The sequence below is a fragment of the Sminthopsis crassicaudata genome, chromosome 1, assembly GCF_048593235.1.
Source record: "Sminthopsis crassicaudata isolate SCR6 chromosome 1, ASM4859323v1, whole genome shotgun sequence".
Classification (NCBI taxonomy): Eukaryota; Metazoa; Chordata; class Mammalia; order Dasyuromorphia; family Dasyuridae; genus Sminthopsis; species Sminthopsis crassicaudata.
The window spans coordinates 110,200,312-110,222,232 of record NC_133617.1 but is presented as its reverse complement, the minus strand read 5'-3'; the positions used below and the strand labels follow the sequence as shown (position 1 = coordinate 110,222,232).

The window sequence follows — 21,921 nt, the reverse complement described above, 5'->3', positions numbered from 1 at the left end:
TATTTGACAAGAATGATGGTATAGTAAGAATTCAGAACAATCCAGAGTTCTGATTAAGGGACTGACAGTCCTGTGGATAGTGGCCTTTACTTTAGCAGTAGGCTTTAAGAGTTGGAGTTCAGTCCTAATCTGTTTATCCTTCTTATTGAATTGGGTGAATCTGAAAGTAGAATTTTTCTGAAGAACTCACAGACTTGGCAGCATCTGGTTGGGAACCCATTTAATTTGTTTCTCTTCCCCCAACATTCAAGCAATCTCTAGGATTTCCTTATTACTTCAAAGGAATGATACTTAAAATTCAGCTCTTTATCCTCAAAGTTCTATCAATTTCCCCTACTCCATATGACATAATTTTTTTTTCATGTGTTTTCCTTTTACATTTTCTCACCTTAAGCAGCAGTACAACATCTACCATTTTCTATTATCTTTCTCCCTGACCTCTGGATGTAGTTGTCACAAAGTACATAGGGTCATGTATATTTACTTCGCCAGTTATGCAATAATAATGCCAAGTAGTAGGACAGATAAAAGGATACATATAAAAATCTTGACCCCCTAAGATTTTACCAATTATGGGTTATGGGTTAGGAAAGTAGTGATAACTTTTTTCAGAAACTTCATTATCTGAAGTTTAAAAAAGTCATTGGAATGTGGTCAAATTAGGGGTATGAAAAATATTATTAAAAACAAAAATAACATCAAATGTATTAAAAAATAGAAGTTTCTTGTCCTCAGGCTCCAAATGTTGGGTACAGTTGAGAAAATGGGTAAAGGATGTAGAGGAAGGGAAACCTTACTAAATCTGTGGGAAAGCAGGGTGGGCTTTAGTTTTATGGTTCTTCTAGCCCCAGAATTGTCCAGGAACAAAATTTTTGTAGCTGCCTCCTCATCAATTCTTCTTCTTTTCCTTCATCCTAGCCCTATCTACTCCTCCTCTAGGGACAAATAAGCGATACTAATTCACTCCAAAAAATGACTACTACACCTTTTTTAAAATTTCATGGATCCTTCTGACAGCCTGGTGAAACCTATGGACAGACTCCTTCACAGAAATGTTTCTAAATGCATAAAATAAAATACACAGTTGCAAAACAAAACAAAACAAAAAAACAAACAAACAGCAACAACAACAACAAAAAACACACCAATTATATCGAAACAGTTAAAAGTTCTCATATCCCGAGGTCAGGAACTCCTATCATAACAGGTTCAAATCAGCTTTATTTTCAAAACCAACCTTAAGGATAGTCCTACAGGGATTTCAGAAAATCCTCCCTTTTTTCTGCAAATGTTGCTTATTAACTAGACTGAAATTTAATACGACAAATTATTAGAGATGAGGCTTAAACTGTTTTAAAAAAAAAAGAAAAGAAAAATCCAAAATCTTATTCTTGCTAAGATGTGATCAGTCAGTAAATAAGTATAGATGCTAACTATACTACTTCTCTGTTTTCATGGGCAAGAGCGGAATAGGTACAGTAGAGGTACAGTAGAGCAGAAGTGTCCAAAGAAAGAAGGGAAGGATGAAGACAGACTGGGATTTCCCTTAGAACTGCCCTGTTTATCTTCAACTGCCTAGAAATAGAAGCAATGCAGAAAGGTATTTTGTCTGCTTCTCATGATTTAGAAGTCTTTTTTCTCTAATACAATTCTACCATAAAAAAGTGCTCTGATCTTGTGTGACTGAAAAGATCATAAAGATGATAATCTCTTCACAAAGGTTTTCAATGTTGTGGTTCAGTTTTTCCCACTCCATGTTTCCTGATTTGTTGAACTCTAGGATAGTAAGCAAGCAGACCGCCAATCTGCTGGCAAGGGCACAAGAATAGTTGTGAAAGAGCATACTATCCAGAGGTCTTTTTTGAGTACAGTAATGAGATTAAAGATGGTTCACAAAAACAAGGAGGGACATTTGCGGTAGAAGAAATTAAGTTATGTCTTCTCATGAGCCTTCCAGACTCAGGCAGTACTTGTCATTGTCAGTTAAATCACTGATTCTGAATAACATGAATTTTTTCAAGGTTTTCAAGAAAGGGCTTAAAATTTGATACTTAATAGGAATAAATACACTGATAGTTTTAAAACAAACAAAAAGGACATAAAATACAATGGAAATAATCTTGGGCAGTGGGAAGTGAGGATAGCTACTTTACAAAAAAGGATTAAAAAACCAATTTAATTAGCTATGTTTCATTTTGTGCCATGGTTTCAGATGAAGAAAAAAAAAAAGATAATCCAGAACAAGATTTTTTGGTGTGTTTTGTTTTAATGGGCTGCTAAGGCGAGATGTGTATCTCTGTGTGAAACAGATTTTCAAAAGGACATAAATGGTCTTTGATCTTTCTGAACCATTTGTCTTCAAATTCTTTGGAAGATGCGATTACCAGGGCAGTCAAGGCTTCAGAGCCCACACATTTCACCTCTGCATGAACTTCATCTTTTATTTTTTCTGGAATGAGATCTTCTCTCATAACCTGCAGAAGAAAAAAACAAACAAAAACAAAACCAAACCACACACATACCCCCATAAAACAGGCAGCAGATGTAGAAGAGAATGTAAACTACTGATTTTAAATAGTTCCAAAAGAGAGCAGAAGTGGGGACATTTCCAACCTGGAGAAGAAATGCTCATTCTTGTATGCTGATGGAAAGGTCCCTTCTTGTTCCCACATTGTTCTTGTTTACATCTCATTCTCACCTCTCCCTCAGAAAGTGCCATTAAAATGGACCAGATCAATAAGGGGATTCAATTTTCCCAGAATAATGGGCTAAACAAACCTTTTTTTTTTATCTAGCCCATCCTATTGGTAGTAACACAATTCCAGGTCCTTCACAACTATTCAAATCACAGGAAAGGCATTATTGGGAAGAATCTTATTGTCTTGGGGATTAAAATTTTATTCTAAACATTGTTCTGTTAGGAGATCAAAACATGCAAGTTTTAGGGAGATAGAAACCCCTCTCTAAGTAATTGCTGAGACCAGTACAAGTGAGAAAGAAGAGGCACAAGGAGATAATGTATATAATTGGGGGGAAAGGGAAACTGAACAACAGCTAGGCAGAACATAATGAGGAAACTCTACTGCTCCCTACTGGAGAAAAAGTAGGTCCATGCAAATGCTATTTGGTCTTCAAAACTCTATTTTGGATTTTGGACGATCTTCTCTGTAGGACTTTTGCCAAGGTAGTTGGTAGAAAAAACAAAAAATTAGCCTTAAAACAACCATCAAGTCATAACTGTTGACCAATGTATATGATTAAATGTGCTACAATGTACAAAGAAAATTTTTAAATTATTTCATGACCTATGGAATCAACCAAACTAAGCAAAAACAAGTAAAAAAATTACCTTAATATCTACAATAAATAGTTGCAAATTGAATTCATATTCTAAAATAATAGTTGCATAAGCCACTCATTAAGAGAAATTCTTTAAATGGCTTTAAATTGTTGTTTGAAGGAAAAGCAAATTCTTTTACTGGGTGTCTAGATCTAGGATTAAGTAATTTCCCCCTTTCTAAAAATTTGGGACATGAAGCCCCACTCTTTAAGAGATCTTTAAAGAACTACAACATGGTTTCCTGCTTTCAAGAGGCTGAGAATCTAGTTTAGAAAACATTGACTGACCTTGCATCTTCCAGCTCATCCTTAAACCCTTCCCATCCACTGCCACAATCCCAAACATGTCCCAACCTCCACAAATCCCTAAAGATTGTCATGACTTGTTACAGTTCCAACCATTGCACATATTCCAAGCTTTCCCTTCTCTCCTCCTCACCCACTCTCAGGAGACATAAACAGTCTCTGGCTTAAAGGGATGAGATTCATACATGGAGCAAGGAGCTGGAAGTGATGATCCCATCAGCCTCTTTCCAACTTTAAGATGTTCTGAATCTACACACATCACACACACACACACAGTTAGCATATGTTAAATACCATAAGTGGTTTGGATAATTAGTGCCAGAGATCACAGAGGGAGCAAAGTTATTAGGAAGCTTCCTGGAGAATATGGAGGTTGAAATGAACTATGAAGGTCAGGTTGGCTTCAGACAGGTAGAGGGGAAGCAGGAAGCCTTACAGCTGAGCAAAGGCACTGACATCAGACAAAGGTCATAGAGAAGACAGCATAAGGCAAATCTGGGAAATGTAGATTAGTCTGATGTGGGTAGTAAGTATGTGGGAAATTGTAGGAAATCAGGTAAGAGTGGATTTGTGGGCCTTGAATGCCATGCAAAGAAGATAAAGCTGTTTCTATAGGTGGAGATGCCAATACAAGTTTTTCAGAAGGAAATTTTTTTAAAAGGATTCATTTGGAAGTTTTCTGAATGGACTAAATAAGAGACTGAATGCAGAGAGATGCATATTATATCAATATGTATAGGATATACATACATATGTGTATATGAAAGGGGACATACATATGTAGATTATATGTGTGTGTGTGTATAAAACATATGTATCTAAAACATAGGATATTATGATAATCTAGGTAAGGAATATGAGGACCCAGAGGAAGAAGACCCATGGAAATGGGAAAAAAAAGTGTGTGGATGACAGACATTGAAAAGAATTCAAAATAATCATAAGAAGGAAAGCTTATAATGACAGACTGGGTTGAGATGATCAGACAATGAGGAGGAATAATAGAGGACTCTATAATGCTCAGTTTGGGTGAAAGAAGTCACAAGAAAGATCCAATTATCTTTCATTCACTCAATACTTAGTGCCTTTCACATAGTAGATGATCAATGTCAAGGATACAAAAATCATTTAAGAATTCCTCCTGAGGATATCAGTTTTAAAAATTCTTATATTTACAATGATGGTGAGACATCCAAAAGGGAATGTCCAACAAATATCTGAAGGCAAGAAGACAAAACCAGAGAAGGTTATTTGAAGATTCTAAAACTTGAACTTTCTGAAATAATATGTAAAAGGAACAGAAGGCTGAACTTCGGGGACAGGTATCCTTTGAGACTACATGGAAGGAAGATAAGTTAGGTCTTCTTATTTCCATGATAAAAATGCCAGTAATAAAATAAATGTCTTGAACTTAGCACTCTAAAGTTTGGAAGATACTCCATATACGATAATTATATGAAGTAGTGCAGTGATTGCCCCCATTTTAGAGAGGAGCAAATTGGAGTTTCAAGAGATTAAGTGCCCCAAATCACAGAACTAGTTAGAATCTGAAGGCTGGATTTGAACTGGTCAAGCCTCGCACTATATCTTTTATATCACACTGCCTCTCTCATTTGTAGTCAAGGCTCAACTATCCTTGTTAATGAAAAATCAAATAGAAGGGGGAAAAAAAGCTACTGGAAGGCTATTTTACTCCTTAAAACATTATCTTTGGAGAATAGCAGAATCATTACTTTAGAAATGAGAAATCAGAGAAGAGGGAGTCCCAGGAACCAGGCAAATGTTGGATGAAAAAAAATTTGATTCTATCAGAACATGTCATACCAAATTACCCTCATTTCCTCTCTCTCTACCGTTATAAGACCGATGAGGGAAATGCTGCAGACTGTTAACTGGATTCAAGGTACAAGAAGACAGTTTCTCAAGGTACCGTTGTATACAGATGAAGAAAGGTGGAAAGGATAATACTGTATATTAAAGTGGATATCTTTATGCTGATAATTTTCAAAACAAATTATCTAGTTCTAATCTACATACTCACATACTCAGACGATTTAAACGCAACATGTCTAGTATTAAACTCATATCTCCCCCAATCTCTGCTCTCTTCCAAATTTCCCTATTAATGGCATTCTTCCACATTACCTAAGCATCATCCTCAACTCTCCATTCTCTTCTCACCACCATTATATTCTGTAGCTAGGACTCTTTAATAATTTTGTTGTAAAATCTTCTGTAAACTCCTTACCTTCTCCTCTGCTACTGCCACCACCCTGATATATGTCTTCTTCATCTCAGGCCTGGACTGCTTCAAGTTGGGCAAGACGCTTCAAGATTTCTCTGTCTCAACTCTCTCCCCATTGTAGTTCATTCTACACTTGGCTATCAAATTAATCTCCCTAAAGCTCAGGTCTGATCCTGTCATCTCACTGTTCAGGCAGTCCTTATCACCTCCAGGATTAAACATCAAATCCTTCCTAATCTGACTCCTTACCTGGCTTTCCAGTCTTTCATCCCTGCATCCTTTGTAACTCAGTGACAGTGGCTGTTCCCTTAAGCAAATACTACCTTTAGATTCCACACATTTTCATCAGCTTTCCTCCATGCCCCAAATCTTCTCCCTCTTTAAATCTCCCATCTTTCATTGGATGTTTTCTGATACCTTTTAATATCAGTGCCTTCCCCTGTTGATGATTTCCTACTCATCCTGTCTAGATCTTATTTGCACACAACAGTTTTTAGCACTGTCTTTCTCATTAGTCTGTGAGCCCTTGGTAGGAAGGATTGTGCCCTGAACTTAGTACAGTCCCTAGCATAGAGCAGGCACTTAAAAAATGCTGATTCACTGACTGATCAAAGGAACAATGACTCTTTGGACCGGAAAAGAGAATACTTAGGAATTGACTAAAGGTTTCCTTCACTTGATCCAGAGGACTTTTGTTCTAGGAAACTAAAACATGTATACATAGAATTCTTCCTATGTATAGAAGTGGGAGGGAGATTCAAGCCCTTAGAAGACAACTTCTTATTCCAGTGCAATTGAGAAAGTGGATAATTTGTATCATTAAGAAAAAGAGAAGCTAAGCACTTAGATCTGAGGAATGTACTGAACACTGTCGCTAGAAACTGTTCATGGCAAAGAAGTACTGGACATAACACATGTTAGAAAGGAAGGGCAGCAATGAAAGAAGGCAGATTTCCCTTCACTCTAAGGAAGATGTTTCTAACAAGGAGAACTAACAGGTAACACCTGACTTCATAAGCACAAAGAGTCAACCCTTATAACTCTTCATTCTAGGATGAAGCACAATCCTAAGTGAGAGCAAGGTCAGACCACCTGATCTCCAAAGCTCTTCTCAGCAGTGTGAGTTCCCAAAGTGTATTTTAGTTAATGATCTCTGATACTACTTCCCCAGACTTTTTCTGAAGCTACTATGATGATAAGCTTTACAGGACAGTTTGAATCAGAGTAGTACAAGAAAAGAGACAACAGAAGACTCCTCTCTGGAACTGAAATGATGTGAGACACTTGCAAAGACTGTCCCAAGGAGATATCCCTTCAGAACAGATTGCCGAGCAACTTCCACTGCATCAGGTCAGGTGAACACTCACCTCAGAAATCAGTAATAAAGTTTCTTCTTCAAAGTTGAATCCTTTTAGTCTATCTTCAATTTCCTCCTGAGCTTTGAAGTTCTTCTCTAAAGCAAAAGATGTTTGCTGAGACTGAGTGAGCTGAAGCAAAAGCCTAAAAACCATAATGAGCCGACAGGTTATTAGTTATCTAAGTGGAGCTTCACAAAGAGCTCATCTATATTCACTTAGGAAGTAATCCTGTTGTTGAATATTACTTAGGAATCATGAGGTCAGATAGGTAGGTTAGCTTTGAATGACTTCCTTGTGCTGCTTTTTTCTCTATTATTTTGCTGGCTGATCTTTTAAACTCACTGCCTCTAAATTGGATACATTATCATTTATCAATAATACTATTTAAGAGGGCAAACACCTTTAAATTAGCTCACTGCTCGTTGAAAATAACATGGATTAATACCTATGAATTTAAGTAGTGTCTTTATTGTCTAATATAGAAACCAGGATTGGAGAAAGTACAACCATGCCAACTAAGAAACTCTGAATGTTTTAGGCGTGGCCCCAATGGAGGTAATGTAGAATTTACTAAGCCGATATGTATATTCCCCATAAAGTTCCTCAAATTGTTTTTTTGTTGTTGTTTTATTTCTGAATTCTTTTAGGCTTTTAAAAAAGTATGTCTTTAGATAATAACATACACCTAATTTCTGTTTCTTTGCTCCTAAAATGTGCAAGTATCTAATTTTCTTTTTTATATTTCTTGATTTTATATGTTTTAAGGAGACTAGAGGCTTGAATTCCAATGGGGTGAATCCTCTAACTCCTCTGTAGGGTGAGCTAAGAGTGATCTATACCCATCATTGTGGCTACAAATAGAGTTGAACACTTAATTTTCTTGAGTATACACTAAAAAGAATTGCTTCCTCATAAAAACAATCTTTCATCTGATTTTTTTCAAAGCCACTCTCAGTTATATAATGGGATAAATATGACATTGAATTTTCTTTTCAGAATTCTCAGATTTATCTCAGAGCTGTATTTTCTAGGCAGCAGTCTTTCATTCTTATGGATCAAAATAATACTAGTAGTGTGAACTATATAATATGAAGGATATTTTACTGTGTCCCCTTTTCTCCCAAAATTAAACTGAATGTCCTTTTAAAGCTATGTACTAATTAGAGATAAAGCAAAAACCTGAAAATCACCTATGTGCCTATTGACAAGTTATACACTTATAGTGAAGAACAGAAAAGCCCATCTCTAATATTATTATCCTGAATTTTTTCATTCATCCTTAGCTTACCTGGCTCTGACAAATGAGGCACAAGCCTTCATTTGAGTCCATGTCCATACTGAAGGTACCCAGGACTGACATGCCAGATGGAAAGATGCCTCAGGCTGCACATGCCTGATAGAGTTTTCACTTGTCTCCATAGAAAACCCAGAGTCTCCATTCAAGATTTTGAAAAAAAGTAGAGAAGGATCTTTTTTTGGTGATGGGAAAGAGGCTCTGAATTCTTGGTCACTTGGAGTAAAATTGCTATCTTTCTGAGATGAGGTAAATGAAGCTGAGAGAGCTAGTCCAAGACTCAAGTAAGCTTCTGCAAGCTTGACCCAGTTCCAAGGATTAAAATGATGCAAAGAAATAAGTTTTTGTAGGCACAGTATTGTTTCCTCTAGGTTCTTCAGATTTGAATAAATAGTGAGCTGGAGGTAGAGTACAGTAGTTAAATGATCACTGTTACTGGCTCCATTCTCCTGAAAACCAGAAGATTAAAAATATTAAAATGCAGAATAGGCGAATTTAGGGTTAGATTATCAACCTAGATAAATTGAGGCAAATTTTTTCATGTGATATCAATCCATTAAAATGAGCAATATTTGTCAAACTTTTACATCTTTTAACATTTTTAGAATCTACAAGCTTAGACAAATTTATGCTAGTCAAACAGAATGCTGCTTCCCAACATGCCCTAATGTCAGGAGAAGCCATGCAATAACCATTAATGGTAGTAGGAGACATTTAATGCTAGGATTACAATTATGGCTTATATTTTCAATTTCTGCTATAATTCTTATTGATCAAAGTCTGATTTCTTACAGAATTGGTCTAGTTTCAGGCCTTGGGCCACTTTGGTTATTTTGCATGGTTGTATTAAAATACAGCTAACTCCTTGGGAATTTGAGGATATTCTAGTTCAACTTCTACTTGGTTTATACTTCTTAAGCAGGATAGCCCTGAAGCACTCTGTGCTAATTGAATCCAAATGCCTTCCTTAGTAACTGTTATTGAGGTCAATTACTCTTGGCCAGAGATAGGGCTGATTGGCCTCCCCAAAATACAAACTTCTAAATTAGCTGACAGAATATTTCTAAGTTGTAGCCACTATTTTATCCCATAGCAAGTCTCATTTCTAGCTATGGGAGAGGAGCTATATATAAAACCCTCTTAGATACAGAAAAATGAAGTATGAACACATAGATATCTAACTGCAGTTACCTTTACACTGATCTTAGATGTTAGAAATGGAGCTGGCTTTAAAGGTCCCAGTACTAGAAAAGCAATTTTGTGGTCCAGGAAAACTGTGTAAGTAAATAAAAGACTGAAGGAATCTAAATTATATATTTTAAACTAACTCTTTATGCCAGAGTATCCTTTATTCTGTAATTCAAATCATGTCATCCTCACACACAGTATATGTACAAATAAAGGAAATCACGTTATCCTAGTACCTTGTCACCAATCAAATGAGTCACAACACTATGTCCCTAGAGCTGAGCTCAATGATATGAATACAAAGAAAGGCAAACATATGATTCTTAACCTCAAGGAGCTTGAATTCAGAATGAAAGACTAGACATAAATAATTATGTATATATGAGATACACACAAATTTGACAGAAGGTAATCTCAGAAGGCACAAGAGTACAGGGAAAGAGAAAGGGCTCCTGCTAAACTTTGTATTATTAAAGGAAGCCAGGAAATCTATGATTCAGAGGTATTGAGGGAGAGCATTTAAGGGATGGCAGATAGCTAGTACAAAAGCATGGAGGTGGGAGATGGAATGCTGAGTGTCAGAAATACCAAAGAGGTCAGTTTGGACAGTACAGACTGCAGCTTGCAGAGAGGGAAACAAAATTTAAGGACTAGACAGAAAATGACCAGACTGAATGGTTTTAAATGTCAGAGAAGTTTATATTGATACTGCAGGTAAAAGGGAGATATTAAAGATGACAAGGTCATACCTGCCCTTTAGCAGGTGAGTGGAAGCAGGATTAGAATGTTGATGGATCTTGAGGCACTGCAATAGAGTTGAGAGATGATTAGGGCTTCTAAGAGGATGGAGGATGGGTGAGTGGAGAAAAAGAGATTAAAAAACTGTTGGGAAGGTAGAAATAACTACTTGACAACCTAAAATGACAATAAGGTAGTGAGCCTAGATGACTGGGGATAATGGTGCCTTCAATAGTAATAAGGAAGCAAGGAAAGGGGGAAGGTTTGAGGGGGAAATTAATTATACTTTGAATGTATTAGGCCTTCAAGGCATCCTGCTGAAAATCTGGGATTAATTTTATAGCTATATTAGTTGAATCCATGAGCACTGTGAACAACAGACACAGCATAAGCAAGAAAAGATAAAAGGCCCAGGACAGAGCCCTGGGCTATACCTATGGTTAATGAAGAACTGGCAAATGTCTGATACTTTCTATCTTTCAATGCACTTCCATATACTGACTTGTTCTGATGTGTTTCACATATATTGCTCTCTGAAAGATTAAATATCTACTAGAATGATAATGGATACTTAATGGCTCTCTTCGAAATCTTATAAATGACTGGACACATTCTTGGAAAAATCTTTCTGTGTGTAAAGAAAGTATAATATTCCCTGACAGTAGCTTACTTATCTCACTAACTGAAAATTTTCGAAGACCACCTAGCCTTAAGCTCTGAATAAAAACACCTATATGTTGAATAATAGAAACTAAGTTTATTACACATTTTATCTAGAAATCAACAATTGGGAAGTTTTAGAAAAGGAGGAGAAACAGGAGGTAAGGGTGTCAAAATTTTACAGCGTGATGGCCTTTCATAATACAATCAAGGTACTGAATTGCTCCTGTAGAAGGTTAAAAAGGCCAAGGATTTAAGGAATGACTTATAACTGATGCAAAAAAATCTCTTCATGATGAATAAGAAATAGCAAGCAGGAAAAGTCAGCATGTGCCAGGGCAGGAAAGAATGCTGGGATAAAAGCAAAAAGAAAAAGTACCAGAAAAGGACATGGTTGGGAAAGAAGAACTGAAGAGAAATGGGACCAAAGACAGCCATCTATTGTCCTATCTTATACTCCTTCCAATCCACCAGTTGTCACCTAGCATAGAGATTGGAGAGAAATGACCCTCAAGGCTCTGATAATCCTGACATGGGTATCAGATTCTAGATAGTCATCTATTTGCAGGGTATCTGCCATCCCACCCAGTTTAATCTGATACTGGCCTGTAATCCAATGGAAAGAGCCTCAGATTTAGAATTAGAAGACCTCTCTTTGAATTTTCCTCCTAATCTGCAAAATGACAGGTGAGACCAACACTTAGAGACCTTTCCTATTTGAAGATCCTGGCCTGTCCCTTGCTCCTGTTTCCCTTTTCTTTTCTTTTTTTTTTTTTAAAGGCTGGGGTTAAGTGACTTGCCCAAGGTCACACAGCTAGGAAGTGTTAAGTGTCTGAGACCAGATTTGAATTCGGGTCCTCCTGAATTCAAGGTTAGTGCTCTATCCACTGCGCCACCTAGCTGCCCCTCCTGTTTCCCTTTTCAAATTCCAGGACTGCTACAAGTGTTAGTCATAAGCAGTCTAAGCATGGGGGGAAAAAACTGAAGAATAGTAAGGGAAATTTGGTAAGAACCTTGAAGAATTAGAATGATGGGTAGCTAGAAAGGAAAAGACCAAAGACCAAAGTCTGCTTATCTGTGTGGGCTGATGAAATTTACAGGACTATTACTCAGTGAATAGAGGAGACTAGATTATAACTTAAAAATTAGCCCATAATCAATACAGATTCAAAAGTTCAAGACACAAATGTTTTCCATGTTTTTGAATTAAATAATTTGGTCTAAAGTACTACTAAAATTTCCTCTGCCTCCAGAGCTGAGGATCTATACACAATAAAACACAAAACCATTACCAGGGAAAGGTTAAAATCTCTTAGTGAAGAAATAGGATAATTAAATATGCAAGCAAATATCATGCTAACCTCAGACCTGTTAAAGCTGTCACAACCATGATACCTAGTCCAAAAATTATTGCAGTGTTTTCTTATAAACTGCTGCTGGAGAAAAAAAGACACCTATAAAATATTAAGTATTTTTCTATCTTTTAAATATCACTTAATTTCTAGACTGTCAATTATGCAGCAAAAGTATTAAATAATTCAAAAAATGTCTTCAAAACAAAACCAAAATTATATAAATAATAGTAAATTTTATAAACTTTTATTAAATATTAACATTAGGTATGAGTTAAGAGTTGCCTTTGTCCCATCTACAATTTTACTTAGCAATATAAGGAAAGGGACTAGTAAGCTGGACTTAGTGGGTGGGTATGCCTCTAAAGAGGGAAGCAGCTCTGCATAGGTAAGGTAATTTTTTTCAGAGAAGTGGGGATTTTCAACATTATTCAGAAAAAGTTAAATGGAAATGATTTTTGGGTTCAGACTTCAACAAAGTTCTTCAGTCGAAAGCCCTCATTTCATTAGTAAGAGGCATTTTCAAAAAAACGAACTCATCAATTCTAGAGAACAGAACTTAGGAAATGAAAATGACCATATAAAATACTCACCAAATTTTCAGCAATTTCCAGTGCTTCCATATGCCTTCCCAAGTGAGTTAAACATCGAGCCTGCCCTTCTTGGACATCTCTTCTCATGGCAAAGTTGGTAGGTGACAAGAGTTCAAAGCAACTGGAGTATTCCTGAAGTGCTTTCTATGTAAGTATTTGTTTAAAAACTTTTTTTAAAAAAAAGGTAATAGAAAAGAACTTACAAAATGTTGATTGGTTTGTATGTTGTTGGGGTTTGGGGCTGGGGTGAGGGTATAAGAAGCAAAGTAGAAGGGTTAATTTTCATGTGACATTCTCTTTCTCCCCACTCCAATTTGAAAGATACCAGAGTCCAAAGTTTAAAACACACAGTACTATTTTTCTAATGACTATTGGAGTTGAAAAAAAAAAAACAAACTACCCTGTTTTGTGCATGGAGAAGTGGTTCCTATATCTTTTGATTGTGCTTTACCATATGACATATCCATCTGTGCTGAAGGCACTCCTGCATTTCTGAGTGGGAAGGAAATTACGATTTTCATATTAATTGATATGTATAATGAATATATTAATAATTTATAGATTTTTTTTCCAGAGCTACCATTTTCCAAGCAGATTCCGACTTGGGAAAGATTCACAAAGTAACTTGAAATAATCAATTCTTGACAACACTCTTCTGAGTATGTTAAGTGAAATGAATCGAAAACTGCAGAACCCATTTCTGTCACAGAACTCTGATCTTGTGCCCCACCAACTATAGACCCCAGGATTTGAAACAATCACTTAAGAACTGTTCCAAAGGTCTTGAGAACAGCCATATTTTCTTGCTCTTGTAAGCTTGTCATAGGAAACCACTCAGTTCCTGAATGTGACTGCATTATAATCCACCACCCTCCTCCCTTCCCATTTATGATTTGTGTATAAAATCTCTGCCTCTACAGCAATGGGTAAGGTCTCCTTTCCCAGAGAACTTCTGGTTTGCAAACTGTATTCCTTACTCTGAAAGTGATTAATTAAACCACTACTCGATCTCTAAAAACTCTCTTGGCCTGCTTTGTGTGGCACGGTTTAGAAATTGATACAATAAAATTCTGTCAACATGAAATAAAGATGCTGGAGGAGACAGAGTCATGAAGAAACGGGAAGAATCAATTATATATGGAGTCGGTGGCAGGAGACCAAGACCAACTAGAAATTTCCAGATTCCAAAAACAGATACCAAAAGACAAAAACACTTCAAAAAAGTGAAATTTGCTTCTGCACATCCCAACCAATCTCATACATTTTAAAACATATAATAAGTCCTTGTATACATATATTGTATTTAACTTATACTTTTAACATATATATATATTGGCCAACCTGCCATCTGGGGAAAGGGGTGGAGGAAAGGAGGGGAAAAGTTAGAACAAAAAGTTTTGCAATTGTCAATGCTGAAAAATTACCTCTGCATACATCTTGTAAATAAAAAGCTACAAAATAAATAACCTATAGAGTGACAGAAATTAAAAATAGATAAACCCATTAATTTTCCCAAAAAAACCCCCAAACATATAAATCCTATTACATTTCCTGAAAGTGTTGTTCCCTATAAAGTAATATGTGATTTTCACTTGCAAGGAGATTATATATATATATATACCTGAAATTCTTGTTGCCGGTATGCCAAGTCTCCTCTAAATTTCTTGATGGTGAGTATTTCAGCTTCATCCTGTCTTTCTGTTTCTTCATAAAACCACTAGAAAACATAAAAATTTCATATTATAGAGTGAAACCATCAATTGTACCAAAAACTTATTCTGAAAAACTATTTTTTCTAAGATTTACAAGAAAACACTAAATAAATTTTACTACAATGCTTTTATTTGAAGTCAAAGACAAATATACAAATATATCAATAGCCACTAAGCTAAAGCAATTCAAAACTATGCTCACCAAGTATCAAGTTTTTTTAGGCTTATTGCATTTTCAGCAAAGTGTCTGTGGCTTTCTAGTGGACAAAGAGGGAAGGAGCAGGGAAGGCAGGGTATTTGAGGGAAGGAGGCAGAAGAAAACAATACCAGAAAGAATTCAATGTTTTGTTTTATACTGAAATTGAAACTGTCAGAGGGAACTTCCAGTGAGAAACTTTTTACTAGTGCAGATCAACATTGATACTAAGTCTTTGAGCCCTACTTTAAGCCCTGGAAGGAGACTGAGAAATCAAAGCAGTTTGTCCAAGGTCATATGTACAATGTATGCCAGAGATGGGACCTGAAACCAGATCCAAGTTGAACTTGAACTCCAAGATTAGCTTTCTATCCACTACAACGTGGTTCTCTGATACAAAATAAAAAAGTTGTCTACAGAGGCTCCTAGGTAGCAATATTGTTTACAAAAAATTAAGTCTGGTGTCAGGAAGATCTGAATTCAAATCCGGACTCAGACACTTACCAGCTGTGTGAACCTGAGCAAGTCACTTAACCTGTGCTTTGAGCCACTGAAGAAGGAAATGAAAAACTGCTTTAGTGTCCTTGCCCAGAAAGCCCAGTGGACACCACAGTCCATAAAAAGTTGGACACAACTGAATGACTAAACAACAGGGGCTTGACACAAAGAAAGATAAGAATTAGAACAATTTTTAATTTCAATCGTTTGTACTGATCCAAAATTCACTTAAACCCCGGGATATTCCCAAAGTCAACCTTGCTTCATTTTCACCTCTCCTAAATCCTATAGTTGGGTCTTGGTTCTTTTTTTTTTTTTTTTTAATACTTCAATTAAATGCATTTGGGACTTTCCCATTCATATGTACAATTTGTTTTGGTGGTGGTTTTTTGGGGTAGAGTTTTTGTTTTTTGGAATAAAGATACAGCTCAGTTGGTTTTTTTAGTTGTAGGAAATTAAGTAATTCTATACATAAGTTTCAAGCTAACTTTAAAGATTTTTTTGTTTCTTATTTTAAGGCTCCCATAAACATAATTTTTTCCTAAATAATTTATTGCATTAAATACAAAATAAGGGGGGAAAAAGGAAAATTAAAAAAAAAAAACACACACACACAGAACATTGTCATGTGCCCAGCAGAACACCAGAGAGGATTCAAAATATATAACAATAAATTTCCACTTCAAGAAAGCATATATAACAGAAGAAACTAAATAAGTATCCATCCTTTCTTTGCTTGCTTGTAGGTTGTTCTTTTGTTCTCCGCTGTGTAATATTTTACTTTATCTCCCTTTTATCCTCCAACCTCCCGGAAGGTTACTGTTAAGCACAGATATATTTATAAATATATAAATACACACATACATATTCACATCCATCCACAGATCCACACACATATACACATATCTTTATACATATATAGAGTCTTATGCATATATACCTACATATACTCAAATGCTATAGGTACATACTCATTTACTCAGATGTAAACATGCATATAAAACAATATAAGTATGGCTGACATATAATGTAGTTTTCTCTCTGGATTGAATCTTTTTTTTTTCCTGAGGCTGGGGTTAAGTGACTTGCCCAGGGTCACACAGCTAGGAAGTGTTAGTGTCTGAGACTAGATTTGAACTCAGATCCTCCTGAATACTGGGCTGGTATTCTATCCACTGTGCCACCTAGCTGCCCCCTCTCTTGACTGAATCTTAAGTTTAACTTTGCCTAAGATAGATAATTACTAGCTTTTTTTTTTCCTAATAAATTCTCTTCTTGATCCTTGATGTAGTGTTTGTGTATATTTCTTACTTCCTAACCCTGCTAACTCTTTAATTCTGTTCCTTAATTTGGCTTGCTATTATTTAACTTCCCTTCATCTACGTAACCTTCCATTATCTTCTTCCCCCACCTTGTTTTCTCTTCCCTTCTTTATAGATTTTGGAAGATGCCATCTTAGTATGTATGTATGTAGTATTATCTACTTAATCCATTTCCCAAAGTGAGTAGATCTTCACAACTATGAGCCTTCCTTCCCACTCTAATGCCAATGTGTCTAGTCTTCCTCTGAACTTCATTTGTATAACATGATTACTATTTTTACTTTTTCCTAGGCAGTTTTGGTTTTTAAAGTCAGATCAAAATCAGCTTTACCCCAATCTTTCTTTTAAGGTACCCAATTACTGGTGTCAATCTTAAACATATGGAAGACATTTCCATATAAAAAAATAATCAATCTGTCCATGCTAAGTAACTTGAAATTAATCTTTGATATTGGCTCTTATATATTAAATTTTCTATTAAGTTGGATTTGGCTTAAAGTCCTGAAAATCTGCAAGTTCATTGAATGTCCATTTTTTCCCCTTCACTATTATAATTTTGCTGGATATATTTTTGACCACAGGTCTAGTTCTTTCAATTGCTGGTAGATATGATTTCAGGACCTGTGGTTTTCTCTTGTGATTGCTAAATCCTATACAATTCTAATTATAGCTCTAGCATATTCAAATTTTTTTTTCCATTTCTTGCAAAATTTTCTTTTTGATCTGGGGATTCTGAAATTTAGCAATAATTTAATGTTCCTGTATGTTTTCCACAAAGGATCTCTTTGAGGTAGTGATCAGTGGATTTTTTTCTACTTCTACTTTCGCCTCATCTTCTATGACTCCAGGACAATATTCTTGGATCACTTCTTGCGTTATTATGTACAATTATTTACATATTTTCTGTTCTTGATCTTTATTTTTTTTATATTTCACATTCTGTTCTATTTTTTCATTCTTTCTATTTTGTTTTGTTATTTCTTGGTCTTTCAAAGCTTCACTGGCTTCTCCTAGCCCAATTCTAATTTTCAAAGAACTATTTTCTTCTTTAAGACTCTGTAATTCCTTTTCAAGTTAGTTAATTTGGTTTTCATAATCTTGTTTTTCTTGGATTGGTTTCATTGATTTACTTTTTAGTTTTTCCTCAATCTCTCTCATTTGATTTTTTCTTTTTTTGGCAAGACTATTTGGAGTTAAGTGACTTGCCCAGAGTTATATGTCTGAGATAGGATTTTAACTCAGGTCCTTATGATTTCAGGGCCAACACTCTATCCATGTTCCATCTAGCTGTCCCTTTCTTTTGATTTTTAAATTCTCTTTTGAATTCTATAAATTCTCTCTTGTCAGAGAGCCAATTCACATTACTCTTTGGAATAGAAAAAACTTTTTACTTCAGTGTTCTCCTTTGAAGACAAATCCTTGTCTTCCCTATTCCCAGAGTAAGTTTTTATGGTTGAGTTGTTTCTCTTTTGCTTTTTTTTTTTTTAAATGAGAAGTATTTAGGGGAAGGTGACTCTAGTTTTACTTCAGTTCTTCCTGACCTGGAACCCCAAACCAAAACTTCCCCCTCCTGCAAGTGACCAAAGCCAACAATGTCCCCATTCCACTGTTTCTGCACTCCTGGTGTACTGGTTCCTTCCTGTCCAAATTCCTGCAACACTTCTGGGCCTATCATCCCTAATCAGTAGAGGTTCCCTCAGTCTTCCTGGACTCAGATCAGAAGTCCAGAAGATGAAAGTTTCTGTAGTTCCTGCTGAGGCTCCAGCCAAGTCCAACTTGCCACAGGGGTCCCCATTTGGTGTTTCTACAGAGCTAGTGGGAAGTGTTTTCATTTCATATGGATTTCTTAATCCCTAGTTTTCATCTTTCTTCAGATCATCTTGATTGACCTGGGAGGATCCCTGTTTTGCCCCAAGTCTTCTCAGTTTTTCATTAGTCTATGTTTGCCCTGAGGCACAAATTTGTTCTGTTTGGGGGAGGGGGGAATTCTGGAGAGCTTGAAATTTACTGACTTAATCCATCATCTCTGAAGAATACTCCCAGGAGCTGGTTCTTCTAATCTAACAGGTAAAGGACTATTTATTCCCTAGGTGATTTTCACAGGCAGAAATGTGCAATACTTATTTATTGGAGAATATCTAAACAAATTATGATATATGAATGAAATAGAATTCATTCCATTTCATTTAATTCAAGTTATAGATAACAATAAAGGGAATTATTTATATCACATTCATATCATATAATGATGACACTATGAATAAAAACAACTTTGAAAGACTGAAATTGTGATCAAACTACAATTCCAAAGAGCTGAAGAAGCCTGCTACCTACCTCCTGCCAGAGGTGACAGACATAAAATGTATCACGAGACACACATTTTTAGACATGATTAATGTGGGAATTGTGTCTTGCTGGACTTTGCATAAGTTGTGAAGGTTTTATTTCTTTTTAACAGTTCAATACTGAAGAGAGTGAAAAAAACAAATGCATGTTTTAAATTAAATTTAAATTAATTTTAAATTAAATTAATTAAAAATTAAAGTTAAATTAAAAGAAACCACGAATAAAAGCAGAAAAATGTCATTATAAAGAATTCCTATATAATAAATATGCTTCCACTTTTCCTACATTGCTCATAGGAAAGTCAAACCTGAACTTTTAAAAATCTAGATACTTAATGAATTCTAAGAACAATTCTAAATAACAAATAATCATTTGTAACAAGGGCTTTCTCAGGTTCCTGTAACTTTCACATTCTAATGAAAAAAGAAACTGTGTAGTTTGTCATAATTTCTTTACGTTTGTTTTTCCTCAAATAGTAACTATCCTTAAACATCTAATATAACTTCTAATTTTAGAAATAAATACAAACTTCCAAAACAAACAGTTGTGAATGAATGAAGAACTCTGATTTACCTTCCAATGTGAAGTCTACAAAACTTAGTTAAATTCTTTTAAGTCATACACAAGCATACTGGGAACAACAAAAACCTACCACTAGAGTGGGGATTGGGGGTAAAGGTGGAAAATACATAGAAAGGATAGTAGTCAATAGAAGGGGATAAAAGGACCTGTAAGCTATCTAAAGAATATACATATCTACAATGTACTTGGCACTATGGAGGGAGAACGGTGGATTTTAAGCTGGGAAATGGATTGGAATCTTAGTTCTGTGTATCTTGGCAAAACCCATCTCCTGGGCCTCAATTTTCTCATCTGTAAAATAAAAGATCCTTTTACATTCTTAAAAACTGAGAACCCCTCCAAAAAGTGTTTATTCACATGGGCTTATATCCATCCATATTTATTGTAGTAGAAAATGAAATGTCTTAGTATTATTATGAAAATAGTTTTGACCTTGAAAAACCCTAAGCAAGGTCTTAGGAATCTGAGAGTGGGAAGACCACATTTGGAGAATCACTAGTTTTCACCATGGTCTCCGAGATCTCTTCTGGCTTTAAATTCAACAATCCTACATCTGTGAGGTAAGTAGGGAGTTTTGTTGAGATCATCTTCTTATATATCATTCCCCTTTTAATTAGTTCGCATTTATCCTGTTTGCTTGTTTTGCCATTAGACTGGGATCCTTAGATTATTAGAGCAGTGGTCCTCACATTTTTTAAATAGGGGGCCAGTTCGCTGTCCCTCAGACTGTGGGAGGCCCGACTATAGTAAAAAACAAAAGCTCACACTGTCTCCGCCCCTCAGCCCATTGGCCATAACCCGGTGGACCACATTAATGTCCTCAGGGGCCGTAGTTTGAGAACCCCTGGATTAGATCCTTAAGGGCAGGGACCATCTTTTGCCCCTTTTTGGTATACTTCTTGTTACAGTGTACGGAGTGCTGTAGGCACTTAACAAATGCTTACTGACTCCTTCCCTCGAGGGCACGAGTATTCTCCTAGTTGTCCAAGCTTGCCCAAACCCAGGCCCTTGCCTCTGACTGTAGTCACTCAGGCACCAGTGTGATTTTACCTGCTCAGCACCTCAGCTCTCTCACATCTCTCCTGTCCGAGTATTCTTCACTTCTCACCTGGCTTGCTGCGACACCCCCCCAGTAGGCCTCTCTATCCAACCTTCACCCTCTCCAACCATCCTCCACACAGCAACAAAACTGACGTTCCTAAACTTGTGTGTGACCAGATCACTTCCCATTCAAGAGGCTTGAGTGACTGTCACTGCTCTCTCGTCTCTTCTCAGATCCTGTTATGGGGTGCCTTTCCCCATCAAAACATCGGACCACCAGAGCTGAGAATGGCCTGCCTTCATTTTTTAAGTCTTCCCGAATCCGGTTCTTGATCAGTTTTTCCGGGTAAGTGACTTTCACACAATTTCCCCACCCAGCCAAACTGTGCCGGTGGCTCTTCTTCACGTGGGACGTTCCCTCTCCCGCCTCCACGACTTTGTTACAGGCTGTCTCCCACGTCTTCGTTTCCTCCCCACCTCCACTTGTAGGAAGCCCTCGCATTCTTCGACGGAGTCTTCTGAACAGCCTTAAATCACTTGACTTTCATAGTGCGCACACATACGACATCTCCATCTTCTCGAGGCCCCGTTCCCATCCCTCCTTCCCCGCCCCCCACGCCCGGGAAACTGCTGGCACTTCCTAAGGACCGGCCGGACTAGCCGGACAGCCAGAGGATGTCCCGAGGTAAAGCAGAAGCTCGCGGGCGCCTCGTCTCTCACCTGGGGCTCGCAGCGTTTGGCGCAGTAGGCCGGCGGGGGCTCGAGCTCCCGCGACCGAGGCCACTCTTCAAACACAGAGTCCTCGAACTCGGCACCTAGCACAGGAAAGAAAGAGTCCGACTCCATGGCCCGAGGTCAGGAAAGGGGGGGAAGGGGGAAGGGGGAAAAGAGAGAAAGAGGGCGGAGCCGGAGAGATACATATGCGCAGAGCCCGTCCAGTTTAGCCCTCGCGCCCCGCTTTCCTCCTAGAAGCCGCCCCCTGGGCATTCTGGGAGTTGTAGTCAAATGAAGGCTTACAGCGCCATGTTCGTTTTCATCCTAGAAATTGTACTTGACTCAAGGCAGGAAGCAAAGGGCCTTAATTAAATTGATGATGGCCTTCTGTTTTATGTCATATGTCAGATTATACATTGAGTTATAGATTCAGAGCT

The 21,921-nt window shown here is 36.9% G+C and overlaps 2 protein-coding genes across 2 annotated transcripts in view; one reads left to right on the top strand and one right to left on the bottom strand.

Moving 5' to 3' along the window:
* Nucleotides 1–7,225, top strand: part of FAM83A (family with sequence similarity 83 member A) — a 43,446-nt gene extending 36,221 nt beyond the window's left edge. Inside the window, exon 4 of the mRNA XM_074266197.1 lies at nt 7,099–7,225. Coding sequence (XP_074122298.1) covers nt 7,099–7,108 — 10 coding nt within the window. The 3' untranslated portion in view covers nt 7,109–7,225. The remainder of the gene's footprint in view (nt 1–7,098) is intronic.
* Nucleotides 2,247–21,702, bottom strand: C1H8orf76 (chromosome 1 C8orf76 homolog). The gene is made up of 6 exons (XM_074266210.1): nt 21,491–21,702; nt 14,695–14,790; nt 13,074–13,217; nt 8,537–8,991; nt 7,258–7,390; nt 2,247–2,474 (listed from the first exon to the last, which is right to left on the bottom strand). Exons 1-6 carry the CDS (start codon nt 21,614–21,616, stop codon nt 2,277–2,279), a joined length of 1,152 nt encoding a protein of 383 aa, XP_074122311.1. The 5' UTR covers nt 21,617–21,702; the 3' UTR covers nt 2,247–2,276.
* Nucleotides 21,703–21,921: the final 219 nt, after the last annotated feature.

Coding starts and splice junctions, on each gene's coding strand:
- C1H8orf76 (XM_074266210.1), bottom strand. CDS start 21,616: ATGGAGTCGGACTCTTTCTTTCCTGTGCTAGGTGCCGAGTTCGAGGAC. Junction 14,791..21,490: donor CCAAACGCTGCGAGCCCCAG/GTGAGAGACGAG, acceptor TATGTTTTCTAG/TGGTTTTATGAAGAAACAGA. Junction 7,391..8,536: donor GCCTCATTTGTCAGAGCCAG/GTAAGCTAAGGA, acceptor TATGGTTTTTAG/GCTTTTGCTTCAGCTCACTC.